Source organism: Pipistrellus kuhlii, unplaced genomic scaffold (assembly GCF_014108245.1).
Source record: "Pipistrellus kuhlii isolate mPipKuh1 unplaced genomic scaffold, mPipKuh1.p scaffold_m20_p_5, whole genome shotgun sequence".
NCBI lineage: Eukaryota > Metazoa > Chordata > Mammalia > Chiroptera > Vespertilionidae > Pipistrellus > Pipistrellus kuhlii.
Genome location: NW_023425551.1, coordinates 24,904,375 through 24,922,417, shown reverse-complemented (window position 1 = coordinate 24,922,417; position 18,043 = coordinate 24,904,375). Strand labels below are relative to the sequence as shown.

General features: G+C 35.9%; 1 protein-coding gene across 13 annotated transcripts in view; it reads left to right on the top strand.

Annotated features, from left to right (window-relative positions):
• SHPRH (SNF2 histone linker PHD RING helicase) overlaps positions 1 to 18,043 on the top strand; it is a 66,583-nt gene that overhangs the window by 16,960 nt on the left and 31,580 nt on the right. For all 13 annotated transcript variants that reach the window (XR_006740110.1, XR_006740111.1, XM_045573394.1 and 10 more), the window contains 9 exons: positions 618 to 874; positions 2,341 to 3,000; positions 4,694 to 4,945; positions 5,759 to 5,837; positions 7,711 to 7,874; positions 7,994 to 8,250; positions 9,450 to 9,571; positions 13,308 to 13,396; positions 15,727 to 15,819. Coding sequence is in view for 11 of the 13 variants with exons in the window: in XM_045573394.1 (XP_045429350.1) it covers positions 618 to 874; positions 2,341 to 3,000; positions 4,694 to 4,945; positions 5,759 to 5,837; positions 7,711 to 7,874; positions 7,994 to 8,250; positions 9,450 to 9,571; positions 13,308 to 13,396; positions 15,727 to 15,819 (1,973 nt within the window). In the remaining 2 variants the exon portion in view is untranslated. The remainder of the gene's footprint in view (positions 1 to 617; positions 875 to 2,340; positions 3,001 to 4,693; positions 4,946 to 5,758; positions 5,838 to 7,710; positions 7,875 to 7,993; positions 8,251 to 9,449; positions 9,572 to 13,307; positions 13,397 to 15,726; positions 15,820 to 18,043) is intronic.

The window sequence follows — 18,043 nt, the reverse complement described above, 5'->3', positions numbered from 1 at the left end:
GTAAGTATGAAGTCTCTCAAAGAAAATATCTTTTTACAGTTTTTTGTTGTAGCTCTTATAATCCTCATATAGAGATATCTTGTCATTGTTATAAATAATTGTGTTTATAGTTGTTTATACTATGAATAAATAGGCTTAATTATAAGTCAAAGTATCTTAACAAAATAAACTCTTTTTAACTTGGTCCAGGTAGTTCTTTCTCAATATTATATTTAAATTTATTTTAGCTTACAGTTTAAACCAGGCTTTGTTTATTCTCTAGCATAGCTGCCTCAATTTCTGCTAACAAATGAATGTTTCCCTTACTCATAATAGCATATATATAGATAATTGTGAGAGGGTCTTTAAAATAATTTTAAATGATACTTGCTTTGTAAGAATAATAAATTCATGAATAATTCTTTCTTAAATTATTTCCATTACAGTAATTATTAATGTGTTGAGGTAAATTTTTATTACATAGTCTTCAAAATGACAATATAGAGACACTATACCTTCAATAAATCTTTGCTTTATTTTTTATTTATAACTTGATCCTCAATGCACATTAAAATGAACTTTTATTTTCTTTTAATTTTAATTATTTTGACTGAGTTAACGTATCCTTTTACATTTAGCTACACGTGTGATGATCCTGACAGCTGTGAAAGAAATGAATGGAAAAAAGGGAGTTTCCATCCTTTCCATCTATAAGTATGTCAGTTCTATATATAGATATGATGTTCATCGTAACAAGAGTCTCCTGAAACGGATGCTGAAATGTTTAATTTTCGAAGGTCTTGTGAAACAGATCAAAGGCCACGGTTTTTCTGGGACTTTTACACTGGGAAAGAATTACAAGGAAGAGGATATATATGATAAAAACAAAAAGCAGGTAACAGAGCACTTATTAAGTAGCTATATATGATGCCTTACAGAATGAGCTGATGGATCCCACCTTGACACTGAAGCTTTTACCATCTGAATATAAATAACAGACTGGTTAGGAACATCACTTATGGCTATGACTTACATTTTCTACTTCCTAAATATAAGTTCCATCGGAGTAGAAACTTTATTTTGGTTACCATTAAACATTGCTTGGCCTAGAAGCAAGTACTCAAATATTTATTGCATGAATTATACAATTAGTTCGTTAAGCCTATAGTAAAATTTAACTTCTCCATTTTTATTCTGTTGTCAGCAGTTTAAAAGTTTGTTCCATATATTAAAAATGTTAACGATACTTTATATTTGCAAGCTCTTTATATACATTTTGAATCTTTTATATAAAGTCTTTCTTTTTGAATGACTATCATCTTACAAAATGTTTGCATTTTGTTATAAAACTTCTTCTTTGGGGCTATTAATTTCAATTTGTTTTTAAGAAAATAGTTAGGAATTTGTAAACATAAATCAAGGAAAGACTAATGACAGCAAGTCCAAGTGTGGAACTTCCAGCTTGGCTACTGTGAAAAACGCAGATAATAAGTTCATTTCCTCTAGTAGGGAGTCTCCAATAGTTTATCTCCAGCCAGGGTAGAAGGCTACAATGAACTCCTGGCTTTTACTAATTCTTCTGGCTTTTACTAATTTGTCACTTGGAACAAGGAGAACAAGAACATCTCCTTCAATGGATACCATTCATTCCGTATTAAGTGCCCCAACTCCTCTGTACAACATTGGCTCTGTTGCTGGCGCCTGCCTTCTCATCACAACCCCTCTCAGTACTGCCCTCTTACACATTCCTATACCATCATCATCTTATTGTTTACTGTTCTCTCTTTCCAACATACCCTTTGAAAGCAGCGGCTAAATATTTCTCAAATTATATCCCCCAACATCAAACAAAATTGACATTCAATAAATAATTACAGGAGGGAACACAAATAGAAAGGAGAAAGAAAGAAGGGCATTGTTTGCTAACTGCAGTAATTAGTAAGTTAACTTTTCACTTTCTTTAAATGCTGTATTTTAGTACCTGGAATTTTTATAATTGCCCTCATTTATATATTTATGCATTATAAACTTCTAGTCTTTTATTGATTTAGGCATCCTATAAATTACAAGAGGTTAATACCGAAGTGTGAAGAGCTCCCTTTATCTAATTTTTATTTTCTCTATATCTTACTTATACAGTATACACATGGCAACATGCAAAATGTGTGTATACAGTACACCTTTTCTTTTATTCCTGCAGACTATGGGGAGGCTTCTTAGAAAGGGCAAATTAAAAGTCACTGACCATGAGTGATTCTCCTCAGGAAAGAGTAGCAGGATTTTTATATAAAGCCCATCAACATAGTTGGCAATCTAATTTCAGAAATGTAGCTTATTGAAATAAATTAATGTTTTTCATAGGCAGTATGGAGTCCGAGGAAAATTCAGAAAGAATCCAGAAAGTCATTGAGCAAGGACACAGATTCTGAGTACTTGCCATCAAACACCTCTGATGATGATGATAATCCTTACTATTATTACTATAAGCCCAGGAGAAATCGTAGTAAAATGAGGAAAAAGTCTGTTCCAGCCACAAAAAAGGAACAAAGTCAACCTGACATCTATCTCAGTTCACAAAATCATGATCCAGCGACCAGTGACTCTGGAATCACTGATGTTACCACATCCACAAGTTCCTGTGTCTTTGAAGTCCAGCAAGAACATGCAGCAGAGACCCAAGATGAATCTCTAAACCCTGCTGGTGGTGATGTGCCACACTCTAATATTATGAGTCCCTATAATTCGTCTGATTATCGCTTTGAGTGCATATGTGGTGAACTTGACCATATTGACCGTAAGCCTCGTGTTCAGTGCCTGAAATGCCATCTGTGGCAACATGCAAAATGTGTGAATTATGAAGAGAAGAATCTGAAGATTAAGCCTTTCTATTGCCCCCACTGCCTTGTTGCAATGGAGCCAGTATCAACTAGAGCAACTCTTATCATCTCACCCAGTTCCATATGTCATCAGTGGGTGGATGAAATCAATAGGCATGTGAGGTCATCATCTCTGCGAGTCTTGGTAAGGCAATTTGGGCACCTTAAAGGGACAGAAAAGTATAAAATTTTGCTTCTTTATGATAGTTTTTATAATCTTTGTCACTTTGTTGTTTATCCAAAAAATAACATGAGAATATTAAATCAGAATTTGAAGAGGAAATTGAGATCATTAAATAGAATAGTAGACTATTTTTTCTCACATTCAAAGTTAAGAAGTTAAAGAATTTGAGTAGAAAGATATGAAAGCTTTTGAACAAATTATCATGTAAATGAAAAAGTCTTTGTATAAGCATTTATACTCAGAGAAGAATGCAATTCAAAAACAGCATTGCATGATAGTAGCTACTTCTTAGCTCCAGAATCATGCTCTGAAGCCTCAGTTACCTTATTGTAAAGTAGGAATTTACTCATTTATCAAATATTTATCAAGCACCTATTTTATGCTAAGTTCTGGAAATAGTATCTCCTCACAGACTTACTGGGAAGATTATTTGATAAAATGCTGGCATGTAGTGTGTGGACATTCATTGTTATTGTTTACTAGTGTTAATGTTCTTTTTCACTCAGTTCTTCTTTCAATTCAAATGTTATTGTATGTTTTCTATATTTCAGCCACTTTCATAGGCATGGAGAGAGAATACAGTAATAAGCAAAATGCCACCTTAGGAATTGAACAGCTCTGTTCTGTGGGGTAAACAGACCTTAGTTTGAATCTTGGCTCTCCCAGTTTATGTTTTTGTTCATTTTTTTGTTAATCCTCACCAGAGGATATTTTTTCCATTAATTTTTTTTATATATACTTTTTATTGTGTCCTTATTCCCCCATAGCCCCCAAATCCCGCTCATGCCCTCATCCCCCTAGTGTCTGTGTCCTTTCGTTATGCTTATATGCATGCATACAAGTCCTTCAGTTGATCTCTCCCCCGTGCCTTCCCTCTGAGGTTTGATTTTTAGACAGAGTGGAACAGAGTGGGAGAGACAGAGAGAAACATCAGTGTGAGAGAGACACATTGATTGATTTCCTTCCACATGTGCTCCAACTAGAATGGGCATTGAGCTTGCAACCGAGGTTTGTGCCCTTGACCGGATGAACCCAAGACCCTTCAGTCTAAAGAAGCCCAATGCTCTAACCACTAAGCAACCTACCTAGGGCTTGGCTCTACCAGTTTTGAGCAAGTTACTTCATGTTTCTTACATGTGAGATAGGAATGATAACAGCCTCTAACAGGATTGTTGTTGAAGGTAGATAAAGCTTAGCGCAGTGTCTGTAATATAAAAAGCACTCAGTAAATAATCCTTACTTTTATAGTTTCCTATATCATTGTGCTTTTTTCCAAATGTTGTTAATCCTATCTGCCTACCTACCTATATGTCATGTTCTTTTCTCCTTTTCTTTCCCTTGAGAACTCCTAAATTTCCTTCAAGATCCACCTAAAATTTTAACTCCTCTCTGAATTGACCTTTTCAACCATGGAGTTGGTCCTTCCACTGTGATGGTATAACGTTTACTTCCGTTACAGTTCCTTTCACATTGCTCCTATTATTAGTCTTCCAAACTAAAATGTGTCTTTCTCTCTACAGATATGGAATGTATCTCAAAGCATGTTCGGTGCTAAACATGGAGAACGGGCTCTGTAAGGGATACGTAAATTATTATTTCAATGATCTTTGAAGAGCTTTTCTGCAATTAACTCTCTGTGCTGGTTATTTCCTAGGTATATCAAGGAGTGAAGAAAGATGGCTTCTTACAGCCTCATTTTTTGGCAGAACAGGATATAGTTATCATTACCTATGATGTCCTTCGTTCAGAGCTAAATTATGTAGATATCCCACACAGCAATAGTGAGGATGGGCGTCGCTTACGGAACCAGAAGCGCTATATGGCCATTCCAAGCCCCCTGGTCGCTGTGGAATGGTGGAGGATCTGCCTTGATGAAGCTCAGATGGTTGAATGTCCCGCTGTAAAAGTGAGAGTTTCTCCAGAATTTTTGAGAACTGAGGAAGAGATGGGGATGGGGGAAGGGGTTGGGAGAAGCTGTCCTTAGAAAATTTAAAATTAACCAGTGTTGATATTAGCCAGAAATTTCTGTTAAATATTCTTACAATTTGCTTTTTTCTCTTATGCTATAAACTGCATAACCCTTAAGAATTTTTCAGTACTCTGAATCATTGCTCTGTGTGTAGTGCCCATGTATATTTGAATAAGATGGTAGTTTAAGTGTGATGAAGATAAAAGTAAAATGTATTTAGGGATTTTTGTAACCATTTCTGCTAAGTGGAAAGCTCATCATATAGACTCTGATAGCTTTGCACCAAAGTTGACTTTTGTAGTTTTTTTATCAGAGAGACAAGCTAGTAATGGAAATGCTACTTTAGAAGATAGAATTTTGATTCATCCTTTGTCACATGTCTTTATGCTGTCTTTGGCCAACCTGTAACCTGTCCTGAATTTTTGAATCACATCTCTTAGTACAGTGATTCACTGAAGGATGGGGTGAGGATGTATCAGTCATTCAGAGAGCCTTTTCACTACATATAATTGAACTACCCTTCCTTTTGTGGGGGCTGGGACGGGACACGTGGCATCCTGCTAATGAGAACCACTATATTGTAAGTTGGCCCTTTGAATAGGACAGTCAACATGGAGTATGGTTTCCTAAGTAGAAGCAAGTGCCTCTGACCCAAAGCGTAGATTTCCATGGATAAACATTCCTGACTTCTGCATTTTCCCTGTGGTTATTTTTTCTTTTCTTTTTTATTCCATATTTCTCTCTCATCAGGCTGCAGAAATGGCTCAGCGCTTGAGTGGGATTAATCGCTGGTGCATCAGTGGCACTCCAGTACAGAGAGGACTGGAGGGTAATATATGGTTTTCTCACATACTGCATATATTTGAAAAGTTTAATTTTTGAAGAGAAAGTATTGTTATATTTAACCTTTGCTGAAATCCTTACTTACATAATTATATATGTATTTATATTTGACTCCTTTAGTTTCAAGCATTTATCTTTTTAAATGGAATTGGGTGATTTTTTATTGTAGACATGAGGACAGATAAATAGTGAGTAGTCCCATTGTCCTAAGTTGAACAGTCATTGTGCATGCCTACACAGTGGAAATATAGGTCCAAATTGAACTCAGAGTTCCAAAGTAGTAGGTAGAAAACAGAACGAACCTGACAGAGGGAGAGAGAAATAATTCATTTTAATTGGCTGTATCTATAAAAATAGGACCATAATTTTTATTGCCTGAATTCACATAGTGGGACTATAATTTTACTAATTGTAAAAGTAAAAAAATATTAATAGCTATATAATATACCATGTGATTATGCCATTATCCCTTCAACCATTCCCCTTCTTGAACATTTAATTTGTGTATGGTTCTCCCTCCCTCTACCCCCAACACCCGCCACCACCACACACACAGTATAACTAATGATTCTACTACATACTCATTTATATAACTTAGTTTTTCCAAAGATCAAACATTGCATTTTTAAAACTTTTATTCAAGTTGTGAATATTTAAAACTAAAAGTTTAAAGTTGTTTTACATAGAATTCCCTAAAAAGCTGTCATTAAAATGTAGTTAAATTGTAAAATATAAATATTCTTGGCATCCTGTGGCAAATATTCATCCTCAAAATATATCTTTCTGAAAATTCAAGTTACTGTATATTGTTTTCATCAAGATAACTTGTCACTCTGTTAAAATAAAAATATCAACATCCATTATTGTGACATAAAAACAGTCTGCTTTCTGATAATTGCTTTTAGGAAGAAAAACATTGTCTAGGGGGATTTTATAAATACATGCTTAAATATTTGTATAATTTTAGTAAGTTACATTAAAGTACATATTTATAGGATAATATCAGGATAACTAAAAGACCAGATTTAGTGGTCTGCGCTTACATTGGAAACTGCCCAAATTGTAGCTATTTAGGTGTTACTAAGATCTCATTCAGCTCAAAAGTTAGCTGAGAGGTACTGAAAAAAGAAAAAGACTCAGAGTTAACTTTTTTCTGATTTTAGTGTTAAAAGAATATGTTTCTGGGTATTTTACTTTGGATATGGGAGATGTTGCCAGATGTTTTGAGTGTTTGTCACCATTCAGCAAATTCTTGAGTAATATTTTATAAACAGCTTCATTAAGTAGTAAATGACATATAATAAAGCTGTAAATATTTAACATGCAAAATTTGGAAATTTTAAATATACATATATTCCCATGAATTTATTTTCACAATCAAGATAATCACACCCAAAAGTTTCTTCCTGCCCAACTTATCTAAAAAAGCTTTCCAAAACTTTCTGGGATTTTGGGTTTTTTTCCTATTTGCTTCCTCTCTGATGTATTTAACACTCATTCTTGTGTTGTCTATTCTTTTTGTAGTTTTACAGTGGGAGTGTTAACCTGCCATGACTTATTATGTTGTATTTGAACTTGGAAGTCTCATTTGTTTTGTTTGTGTTGTTTTTGTTTTGTTTTGTGTGTGTTTTTTTTTATATATTAGACCAGTATTTTTCATCCTTTGCTTCATTGACATTTTGAGCCAGATAATTTTTTTTCATTGGCAGCTGTCCTCTGCATTTAAGGATATTTAGCTTCTACCCACTGGTAATATACTGCAGTTGTGACACCCACAATTTGGGCAGTTTTTAACAACTGCAATGAAGAAATACAGAAGCAATTTTTCTCAATGTGCTCTGTTCTTTTTGTCTTTTCAGATCTTTTTGGGCTAGTGGTCTTTCTTGGTGTTGAACCTTTCTGTGTCAAGCATTGGTGGGTTCGACTTCTCTACCGCCCTTACTGCAGGAAGAATCCTCAGCCCCTCTACAGCTTTATTGCCAAGATTCTGTGGAGGTCTGCAAAGAAAGATGTGATTGACCAAGTCAGTACAATAAGTTTTTATTAATTAAGGGTATTAAAAGGGGAAAAAAAGAGATGGAATGGACAGTTAAATTTCCAGGTGAAATTTTCTCTTTCCTCTCTCTCTCTTTCTCTCTACAGATTCAGATACCTCCTCAGACAGAAGAAACCCACTGGCTCCACTTCTCTCCAGTAGAAAGACATTTCTATCACCGTCAGCATGAGGTGTGCTGCCAGGATGCTGTAGTCAAACTCAGGAAGATTTCTGACTGGGCTCTGAAGCTCAGCAGTCTGGACCGAAGGACTGTTACCTCCATCTTGTACCCACTGCTGAGGCTCCGGCAGGCCTGCTGCCACCCACAGGCCGTTCGTGGAGAGTTCCTGCCACTCCAAAAGAGGTTTGATTATCAATTTCCTTCCACTACAACTAAGAATTTATATATATGAAAACCTAAGTGACCATTCGACCAGTAGCTATGATGTGCATTGACCACCAGGGGGGCAGACACTCAATGCACAGTCATGGAAACATGGAACAGCCTGATGAATCTCAGAGGGAATGGGGATGGGAGAACAGGGAGAGAATAATTAAAGATCTTATATGCATGCTAGAAGTCTGGTGCACATATTTATGCACCAGTGGGGTCCCTCTGCCTGGCTTGTGGGGATCGGGCCAAAACTGGCTCTCCAACATCCACCAAGGGGTCCTGGATTGCGAGAGGGTGCAGGCCGAGGAATCCCACCGGTGCACGAATCCATGCACTGCTCCTCTAGTCTGTATAGTCTATATATATAGCCTAAGCAACTTAAAGATCGAATGACTGGTCCACTGGTCACTATGACATGCATTGACCACCAGCGGGCAAACGCTCAATGCTTGAGCTGCCTCCTGGTGATCAGTGTGCTCCCACAGTGGGAGTGCCGCTCAGCTGACCAACAGCACCAGACACCTGGCTGGCAAGCACCACTGCAGCAGCGTGAACCTCTTCCGATTGAGACTGATTGGGCGTGAGCCTGTGACAGGCACAGTGGGGCCAGGATGAGCAGGAGCAGCAGGCGCGTTAGACTGCTGGTTTTGGCTGATCCCCGCAGGCCATGCCAAGGGACCTCTAGTATAGTAATAATACACAATATTTAAGCAATTAGCTTTCTAACCCACAGCTTCACGTCCTTATCACTGAGTTGTCAATTATTTTAGCAGGATGGTCATTTTCTTCAATATGAAACATTATTTGTGGAAGAGAACCACATCTTCAAGTTATTTTTATGATTTTTAACATCTCTTTTCAAATTAGGACTCTTGTGGAGTTTTATTGTTTATTTGCTTCACTCCAGATATAAAAGGCATTTAAAAATTTTTTTTAGTTTATAGGGTTGGTGCTATCTCTAGTTTCAGGTATCTTCTGTGGGTCTTTGAATGTATCCCCATGGATAAGTGGGCACAATTGTAATTAAAAGTGATAGCGATAAAAGTGGAGGTGAAGAGAAAGATGCTCAAGATCCCACAAAGACTCTAAGCGTCTGATGATCTTATGCGATATAATACTCTCGCCTAGGATTTTCTTTCAAGTTCTAAGCAGTCTGACTCTTCTTTTAGCACCATGACCATGGAAGAGCTTCTGACATCACTGCAGAAGAAATGTGGCACTGAGTGTGAAGAAGCACACCGGCAGTTAGTTTGTGCTCTCAATGGCTTAGCAGGCATCCACATCATTAAAGGTAGAAGGTGATTGCTTTGTTATCTCTCACTCTTCTTCATGAGAACTTTTCTGTCTGTCAGAACTCAAGTGTTATCTTTTTGCACCTTGAATCATTGAGTGTTCTTTTTAATAACTACTTCAATCTATTCATTTGTAATACAAGAGATTACCGTATTTTTCGGACCATAAGATGCTCCGGACCATAAGACTCACCAGTTTTTAGAGAAGGGAAATGAAGAAAAAAGATTCTGAAACAAATAGTGTCCTAAAATATTTTATGTGCATTAAAACCCAACATCACAGTCATAAACACATTTAATCAACCCTGTAAAGTAAACAGCAGCATTTAGAACCATTTTAGAGCTGGGCAAGCACACAGAGACCACACAGAGCTGGGCAAGTAAAAAAACTTTTTTTTTTAAAGTATATGTGTAGGCTATATTTGGACCATAAGACGCAGGGACTTTTTCCCCCCACTTCTGGGGGAAAAAAAGTGCGTCTTATGGTCCGAAAAATACGGTATATAGTATTGTAGTCTTTATATAGTTTTGCAGCCATCATGTGTGTTGGAGTGATGGTCAATTTGCATATTACTCTTATTAGATAGGAGGGTTGTTGTAATAGAACTTGAGATAGTGAATTTCTTTCCTTAACCAATATTTTAGTCACTTTTTCAGATTTATTGTCTTCCTTTCCTTACTGTGAGTTTATACATAATATGGACATTGGGAAAAGATGTTTTCATCTGATTATTTCCAAAAACTAACCCTCTGGCAGGATGAGAATATAGTTGGTTCCTGTGAGGCAAGAACCATGCCATGGCATAAGAGGAGTACATCACTGCTCTCTTCAGATAGTTTCCACTGCATTCCCACGGTAGTTCCTGGTCTCCCATAGATTGTGGATTGGAAGTATTGCTGATTGTTAAGAGATATTCCTATCAGAAAGTCCTTTAGTAAAGGATACGTCCAATCTTAATTGTAATTATAAACTTAATGGGGTGGATTTACTTTTAACTTCCATTGCTTAACTAAACAATACACATTATTTAAAGTAATATTATATATTCAACTTAATTTAAAATCTTCCAATATAGAGACCAGACAATGGAGATATAAAATTTATTTTAAACTGCACAGGGATTATGATATGCAATACATATTCTAAGTCCTCACTGATTATGATATTAAAAACATGGTATTCTAATTTTTGTACCATGTGTTTTCTGCACATATTATTTTGGAGGAAATTAGGTTGCCAATATCAACTGCAGTAAACTTTATTTACTTGGAAATGTTACTGCCATCAAGTGGCAAGGAGTGGGTATTTCCAAATTTGACTTAAAATTGTGTAACTTATTGAATATGCATACAGTATTTTTGTGTCTTCCTGAGAAAGCATCTTTTTTTAATAAGCATAAAAAATAGATATTATAGCCCTGGTTGGTTATGCTCAGGGGTTAGAATGGACCAAAGGGTCTCAGGTTTGATTCTCAATCATGGATAAATATATAGGTTTCAGCTTCGATCCCCAGCCCTGGGCAGGTGTGTGTGGGAGGCAAGCAATTACTCTGTCTGTCACATCGATGTTTCTCTCTCTCCTCCTCCACCTCTTCTTCCCTCCCTTTCACTCTCTGAAAAATCAATGGGGAATAAAATGTCCTCTAGGGAGGATTTGTTTTTAAAATATATTTTTATTGCTTTTTTACAGAGAAGAAGAGAGAGGGATAGGGAGTTAGAAACATCGATGAGAGAGAATCATCAATCAGCTGCTTCTTACACACCCCCTACTGGGGATGTGTCCGCAACCAAAGTACATGCCCTTGACAGGAATCGAACCTGGGATCTTTCAGTCCACAGGCCAACGCTCTATCCACTGAGCCAAACTGGTTTTGGCTCTAGGGAGGATTTAAAAAAAAACACACACACACAAAAAATAGAGTGAATAGTTCAAATTCAACTGTTTACATTATAAGTTAGTCATCACACCTCCTTTAAAAGCTATAGTAATTATGAAAGGAGACTTAACTAGTGAATAATTCTCTACAAATGATAGTGTAAATGCTAATAGAATCTATTATATATGTCTTTTGCAAGCTTCACAAGTCTTCAAAACCAAAAAAAGGTCTCCTTGAGTTACTGTAATGAGTATTGCTCCTACATTACAACGTGATTTCATTATTGTGAAAATAATATTTGTTACCAAAATGAATAAAAATGGGCTGACTGTAAAGTAGTATAAAAATGTATCTTTAGAAAATTCAGGTAACTGGTAGAACTCCATATAAATTTTATGTTATGAATAGTAGTCCAAAACTTTATGTTATGAAAACTCCAAAATTTTATGTTATAAATAGTCTATAATAAAAATATATATTTATAGTTATATATAATTAGCATTAACAAAAAAGGAAAAGTACCAACAATAAAATGTACAAATTTGAGAGAGAGAATAAAAGAGAGAGTAAACTCAAGCACTGAACAAATTTATGATGTAAATAAAACTTAATTGAAGTTTTAAAAAGCAAGTATATGTGATGATCATGAAGTAAAAGCTTTTTCCCCCCTCAATAACCTAAAACTAGAACATCTCTATGCCATTTTTTTTGTATTTCATGATTTTGCCACTTTTAGATTTTTATTTTAATTATATTTATAAATTATCAGTTTAAAGTTTTTCCCTAGGCAGCAAATGAGATAGGTTTCATTATTAATGCCATTAAAAATGTTTCATCTCTCTTTCATTGAGGTGTTATCCAACTTTTTCTGAAAGAACCAGAAAATGAATAGTTTAGGCTTTGTAAACCAACGAGCTGTTGCAATTGCTCAGCTCTTGTGTTATAGTGCAAAAGCAGCTGTGAACAAATGAGCATAACTGAGATTCAATAAAACTTTATTCTTGAGCTCTGAAATTTAATTTCACATAATTTTTTTAAAAAATATGTTTTTAATTGATTTTTAAAGAGAGGGGAGCAGAGAGAGATAGAAGAGATAAAAACATAGATGAGAAATAACTATTTGAAAATGTAAAACCATTCTTAGCTCATGGTTCCTAAAAAAATACAGGTCAGGTATGACCCATGGGCCATAGTTTGCCAACCTGTACCTTTAATACTTTTAAAATCATTTGATTTGAATGAGCTGCTAATGAACAATATAAAACAGTATAGATCTCAGAGTGATGGTGATTTGTGTAGACAGAAATGGAAAGAAGAATCTCTTAAGATTTTGAAATGTAGCTTTTAATTGCAAATTATTTTGGCCACCAAGAAGAACAATACTTATCCAGAAGAGTATATTATTTTTCTGAGAAATATGTGTTGGTCATAGCATTTTGATTATTTGTTTTTAAATACCTATAATGACCCCAAAGTTGTCCTAATTTTGAACATCATAATGACTACTACTAAATAGTATTCTCTAACTTTAGTGAGAGGAAAATCATTTGTTTAAATTAGCAGTTAATCCAGTTTGTTTTTTCAGTATAGTTTTAAAACATTATAAGTACATTTGACTGGTTTTCTATTCTGTGGAATTAACACACAAAAATGAATGTATTACTTATGATGCCATGTTGCAAAGACCCATCATATTTTTTACTGGGGCAATCATGGCTAACACCCACTCAAATTCCTTTTAAAAAAATAGTGAGTTTTAATGACTAAGTTATGTTTTTACAGACATTTTTAAATATAGTTATCATATTGGGAGCTAAATATAACTTTCTTACGCTTTAAATACGTTTTAATGCTTCAGGTGAGTATGAATTGGCAGCAGAACTGTACAGAGAGGTGTTGCGTTCATCTGAGGAACACAAAGGAAAACTCAAAACTGATTCACTTCAAGTAAGTAAAACTAAATTGTTTCAAATCAATATTTTATCTGCTTTTTTACAAAATAATTTTTCTGAATATTTAAGATGATGAAGGGTGACAAGTGAACTTTGTCATAATCTTTGGGGATTAAGCTTGGGATTCAGTTAATTCAGTAAGCACCCAAGATGATTTGCATATACAGTTCTCCCTCAGTATCCTCAGGGAATTAGTCCAGGATACATACACACACACACACACACACACACACACACACACACACCAATTATATCAAAACCTGCAGATGCTCAAGGCCCTTTTATGTAATGGCATAGTTTTGCATATCACCTGTATTTACATGTAGCCTACAGTGTGATGTGCCTCCACATCACTTCATTTGTGTGGGTTCAGCGTAGTACTCGGTGCAGTGTGTGGCAAATTCAAGTTTTGCATTTTAGAATTTTCTAGGATTGTTTTTTCTGAATATTTTTTATCCATGTTTCGTTGCATGTGCAAGTTTGAAACCTGCAGATATGGAGGGCTGACTGTACATGCAAGTTTGAGAATCAATACCGTTCCATATATTCAGGATGATATTGGCACAAGACTGACTAGCTAATCTAACGTACATTAGAAAAACAGCTTGAATTATTTGTACCTCAAAGAATGAGGTCAGTTTTATCACTTTTGCATGTGAACATCAACATTTTCTTTACATGGTTTTCACCAAAAAGTAAAGAAAATGAGTTTAACTCAGAAATGGAACTAAGTAATAATAAAATCTATCCAATGATCTTTTAATTTAAATTTTGGAGGTCTTTTAGAGAGATTTAGATATTTGAATTAAAACATTTAAGTATAAATACCTTCCCATTTTTGGCTCTGTCCAGTGAATTTATATAGGCAAGGCTCTCTAGCAAAATGGTGAATAAGGACCACTTTTATTAACCTTGGTAAGTTTAGGCTTGAGTCCCTGCTGAGATCCTTTATCATTCACAATCGAGACTCTGGGACCTACATTTTCACATGTGCTTAAGCCAGAAATAGGAGGTGTGTTTGGGGGCAAGAGAAAAAGAGGGAAAATTAAATACAAGTCTGCTTATATTCTGCATGGATAAGGAGTGCCTAAGGCAGGCCCTGGACCTTAAACAAATGTGTTTGCCTCTTGGAAGAAGGAGAAAATGCAAAAGTATCATTCTCCTGAATAAAGGAAACAAAAGTATAAGAGTGGACAAGACAGTTAAGTCCAGATGCCTGAGTTCAAGAGTAAGCAACCAGCCTGGTTCTTCCTTTTAGACCTAATAACCCACCTAGTGGTGAAACATGGCCCACTGGACAGTCTGCTCTGTCTGGCACTCTGTTTCCTTGGGATAAAAGGTGTAAGGGATGGAGAGAGACAAGTATTTCTCCCAACTTATTCCACCACCTCGCTCAGAATGCACCGGAAGTCCTCTTCCACAAGCACACATAGACCAGAGGAGCCAAGTTTCTACCGCTTTGTTTCTCTGGTGTCAACACATTTGTTATTAAATCTGATAATGTTCCTGACTGTGTTACCTATGAAGCCATGTTGAAAAGACCTAAATCAATTGAGGTTACTCTTCAAAGATCTGTACCATGGCTCAGAAGTATAAGAACCTGCAGCCAAACAGAGTAACATCTGTAGTCTCAAATCACTGGCACCAAATCAAACCTTACCAAAAAAACACTCTCCTGACCCTTTAACCCTTATCTGTCTTTCCAAATTAAGAAATAGAAATTACTTCCACTTTACTTTTTCTCATAGCCCTTGACTCCCGGGGTCTCTAACTAGTTGCAGACTCCATGTCACAGTGAGAAGTCTGGCTTATATTAAATACAGAGATATAAGATAAGAGTTTTTCTATACCATCTTCACTCCAGCTCTCTTCCTATTCAGCCCTTAAGTTCAAAAGGTCCAGGTCATAGACCTGTTTTCTTACATATTTCATTATCCCTATGTGTATCATAATTTAATTGCTAGGCTCATCCAGACTCATTTCCCAGAAGAAGAATCAAGTCTATGCAGTCTGTCTTTTTATGTTATTGGACTTATTTGGCATACTCATTGTTCCCCTTATAGGCAAATGCATATATAATAGGAAAAAATACACCTATATTATATATTCTGCTAAAACTAGATTTTTAATTGAAGAAAATTTTTGACATTGTGAATTAAAACCTTTTCCATAAAACTGACTTCAGTTTTCTCTGACAAAGTCGGTACTCAAATCAGTGATATGTTTATGTGGTATTAGTGCTCTGCATGTCATATGAACAGTAGGTTCTCCCCCTAGAATTTTCTGCATTGGCTGTCATAATTACTACCTTTTGTGTGTTTGTAGAGACTTCATGCAACTCATAATTTGATGGAATTGTTGGCAGACAAGCACCCAGGGATACCTCCTACCTTGCGAGATGGCAGACTTGAGGAAGAGGTAATTATTATTTTTCATTCTTTCTGTTAAAGAATATTTTTTTCAGACTTCATGTTCCACCCAATTCATATTTCCTAAGGCATACAGCCTTTAAATAAAAGTAATTGTGTTTTCCTGCTGCTTTTACATTTCTAACTTTGCTATGATGATTTTAAATGGCAGAGAAAGACAATATTCCATAGTATTTTAGTTCTCTGCTGATCTGCTTGCAGCTATAGGGCAACCATTTGTCGTAGATATGGTTGTTGATAGTCAAAGCACAAAATGTAAATAAACAACAAATTTAAAAAGACCTTGTTGATCTCATGACAGATCTGCAAAAAACATAGTTAGTAATAATAGTAAGTTGTATACTTTCGCTACCCTTCTGTTATTTATGACAGTAAATTCACATTTCAGTGGTATTTCTTATAGAAGTTCCCTCTGCAGTGAGTATTGACTCCAGAAAGAGTGATATTATAGGTTAATTCACTCTAAATTGTTAATAAGTTTATTATGCTAATTTGCCCATGGATTTTTGCCTTCTAAAAGGTCAAAGAAAGATGGCAAAGCTTAACTCTAAAGAGTAGTAGATGTGTTTGAAATGAATTGAACCTATCAGTAGAGCCTGTATTTGAATCAGTGAGATACAAAATGAAATTGTATAAGTATATACAGCCCTTTCTTAATGTTAGATGGCAGTCTACATGTAGAAATTTTTGAGTGAAATTTCATTCCCATTGCAGGCATCTAATCTTTGCATATATAACCAGTCACTCTGTTTAACTACCTTCAGTCACAGACAACTCTGGTAGTCTAGTCTATTAGCTTTAATGATCAACTAATTATAGCCAATGAGTTTTCATAGAAATTAATTGGAAGTTTGTGAGAGGAAATGGAAAAATGCACCATGAGAAGAAGGGTTCATTTCCATGTATTATCACTTTTGCCTAACTCGCATAGCATATGAAGACAGAGTATTTCAAAACTGGACACGATCTAAGAAATAAGTCATCTACTTCAACCTCCTCCTTTCCTAAATGAAGTAATGGGAACCTAGAGCGGCAATGCCTTGTCCAGAGAGGTGTATCTGTTCAGTCAAACCTCATAAAATTGACCTTTTTTTTTTTTTTTTAAGTCAAAAGTGGTCTAGTTTTATCTGGTTTTTAAGAATCAATTTTTTTCAATATTTCTATTGCTTGCAAATTATGTGATCTTCCTTAAGTTGAAAGGGAAAGAGTTTTTAGACCCTTGTTGCATTTATCTGCGAGGACTGCCATAACAAAATACTACAGACTGTGAGGGTTAAACAACAGAAATTTATTTCTCACAGTTCTGCAGTCTGGTAGCCTAAGATCTGTCAGCAGCATTGGTATCTCCAGAGGACTCCCCTTGGCTGGTACATGGATTCCCTCTCGCTGTGTTCCTACCTGGCCTTTCCTTTGTTTGCATCCCTGTTTTCTCTTTTCTTTTAAAGAGGCCAGTCATATTGGTCCTTACGGTCTTATTTAACCACATTTACACATTTAATCACCTCCTTTGAAGACCCCATCTCCACATGTGGTCACATTGGGAGTTAGGGCTTCACCATATGTACTTTGGGGGTGCACAAGTCAATCTGTAACACCCGTGTTAGTGCATATTCTCAAGTATTATTTCTCAACTGAAGGAAATTCCAAGAAATTAAAATCAATCAGATAAGAGATTCTGAAAGGTGTCCTTGTTTCGCCTCATAATTTTAAATATTACTTTTTCTCCCTTTTGTTTTTAATTAAAAGGTTGATAAAATTTTGAGAGCAAACTCTTGGAATTTCTTGAATTTTGTGACTTAACAGGTAAAGGTGTTCTCTTGAATATATATCTCAGGAATTTCTGTCATAGCTTTTATGTTCTCTGCAGTGTACTTGTAGAGTTTTATGCTTAAATTGAGTTAAGTACCTATAAATATCTATATATATAAAAGCCTTAGTGACCATTATGACCAAATGACCAGGAGGTCCAGACAACTAGCTGGTAGCTATGACTTGCACTAACCCAAACCTTGCTGCAGGGGGCCCTGATGGCCCCAAATCTGGTTCACTTGTACCCTGGACCCAGAAAGAAGGGAGAAGGGAGCCTGATTCCTCATAGAATTGGCCATTGGTTAGCTTTCTGCTGGGGCCAACCTCCTGTGGTCCCTCCCTGCAGCCAGCCACCCCCTCCCCCAATCAGCCCAATGGAGGGAGGGGCCGCTGGTCCTTGGTCC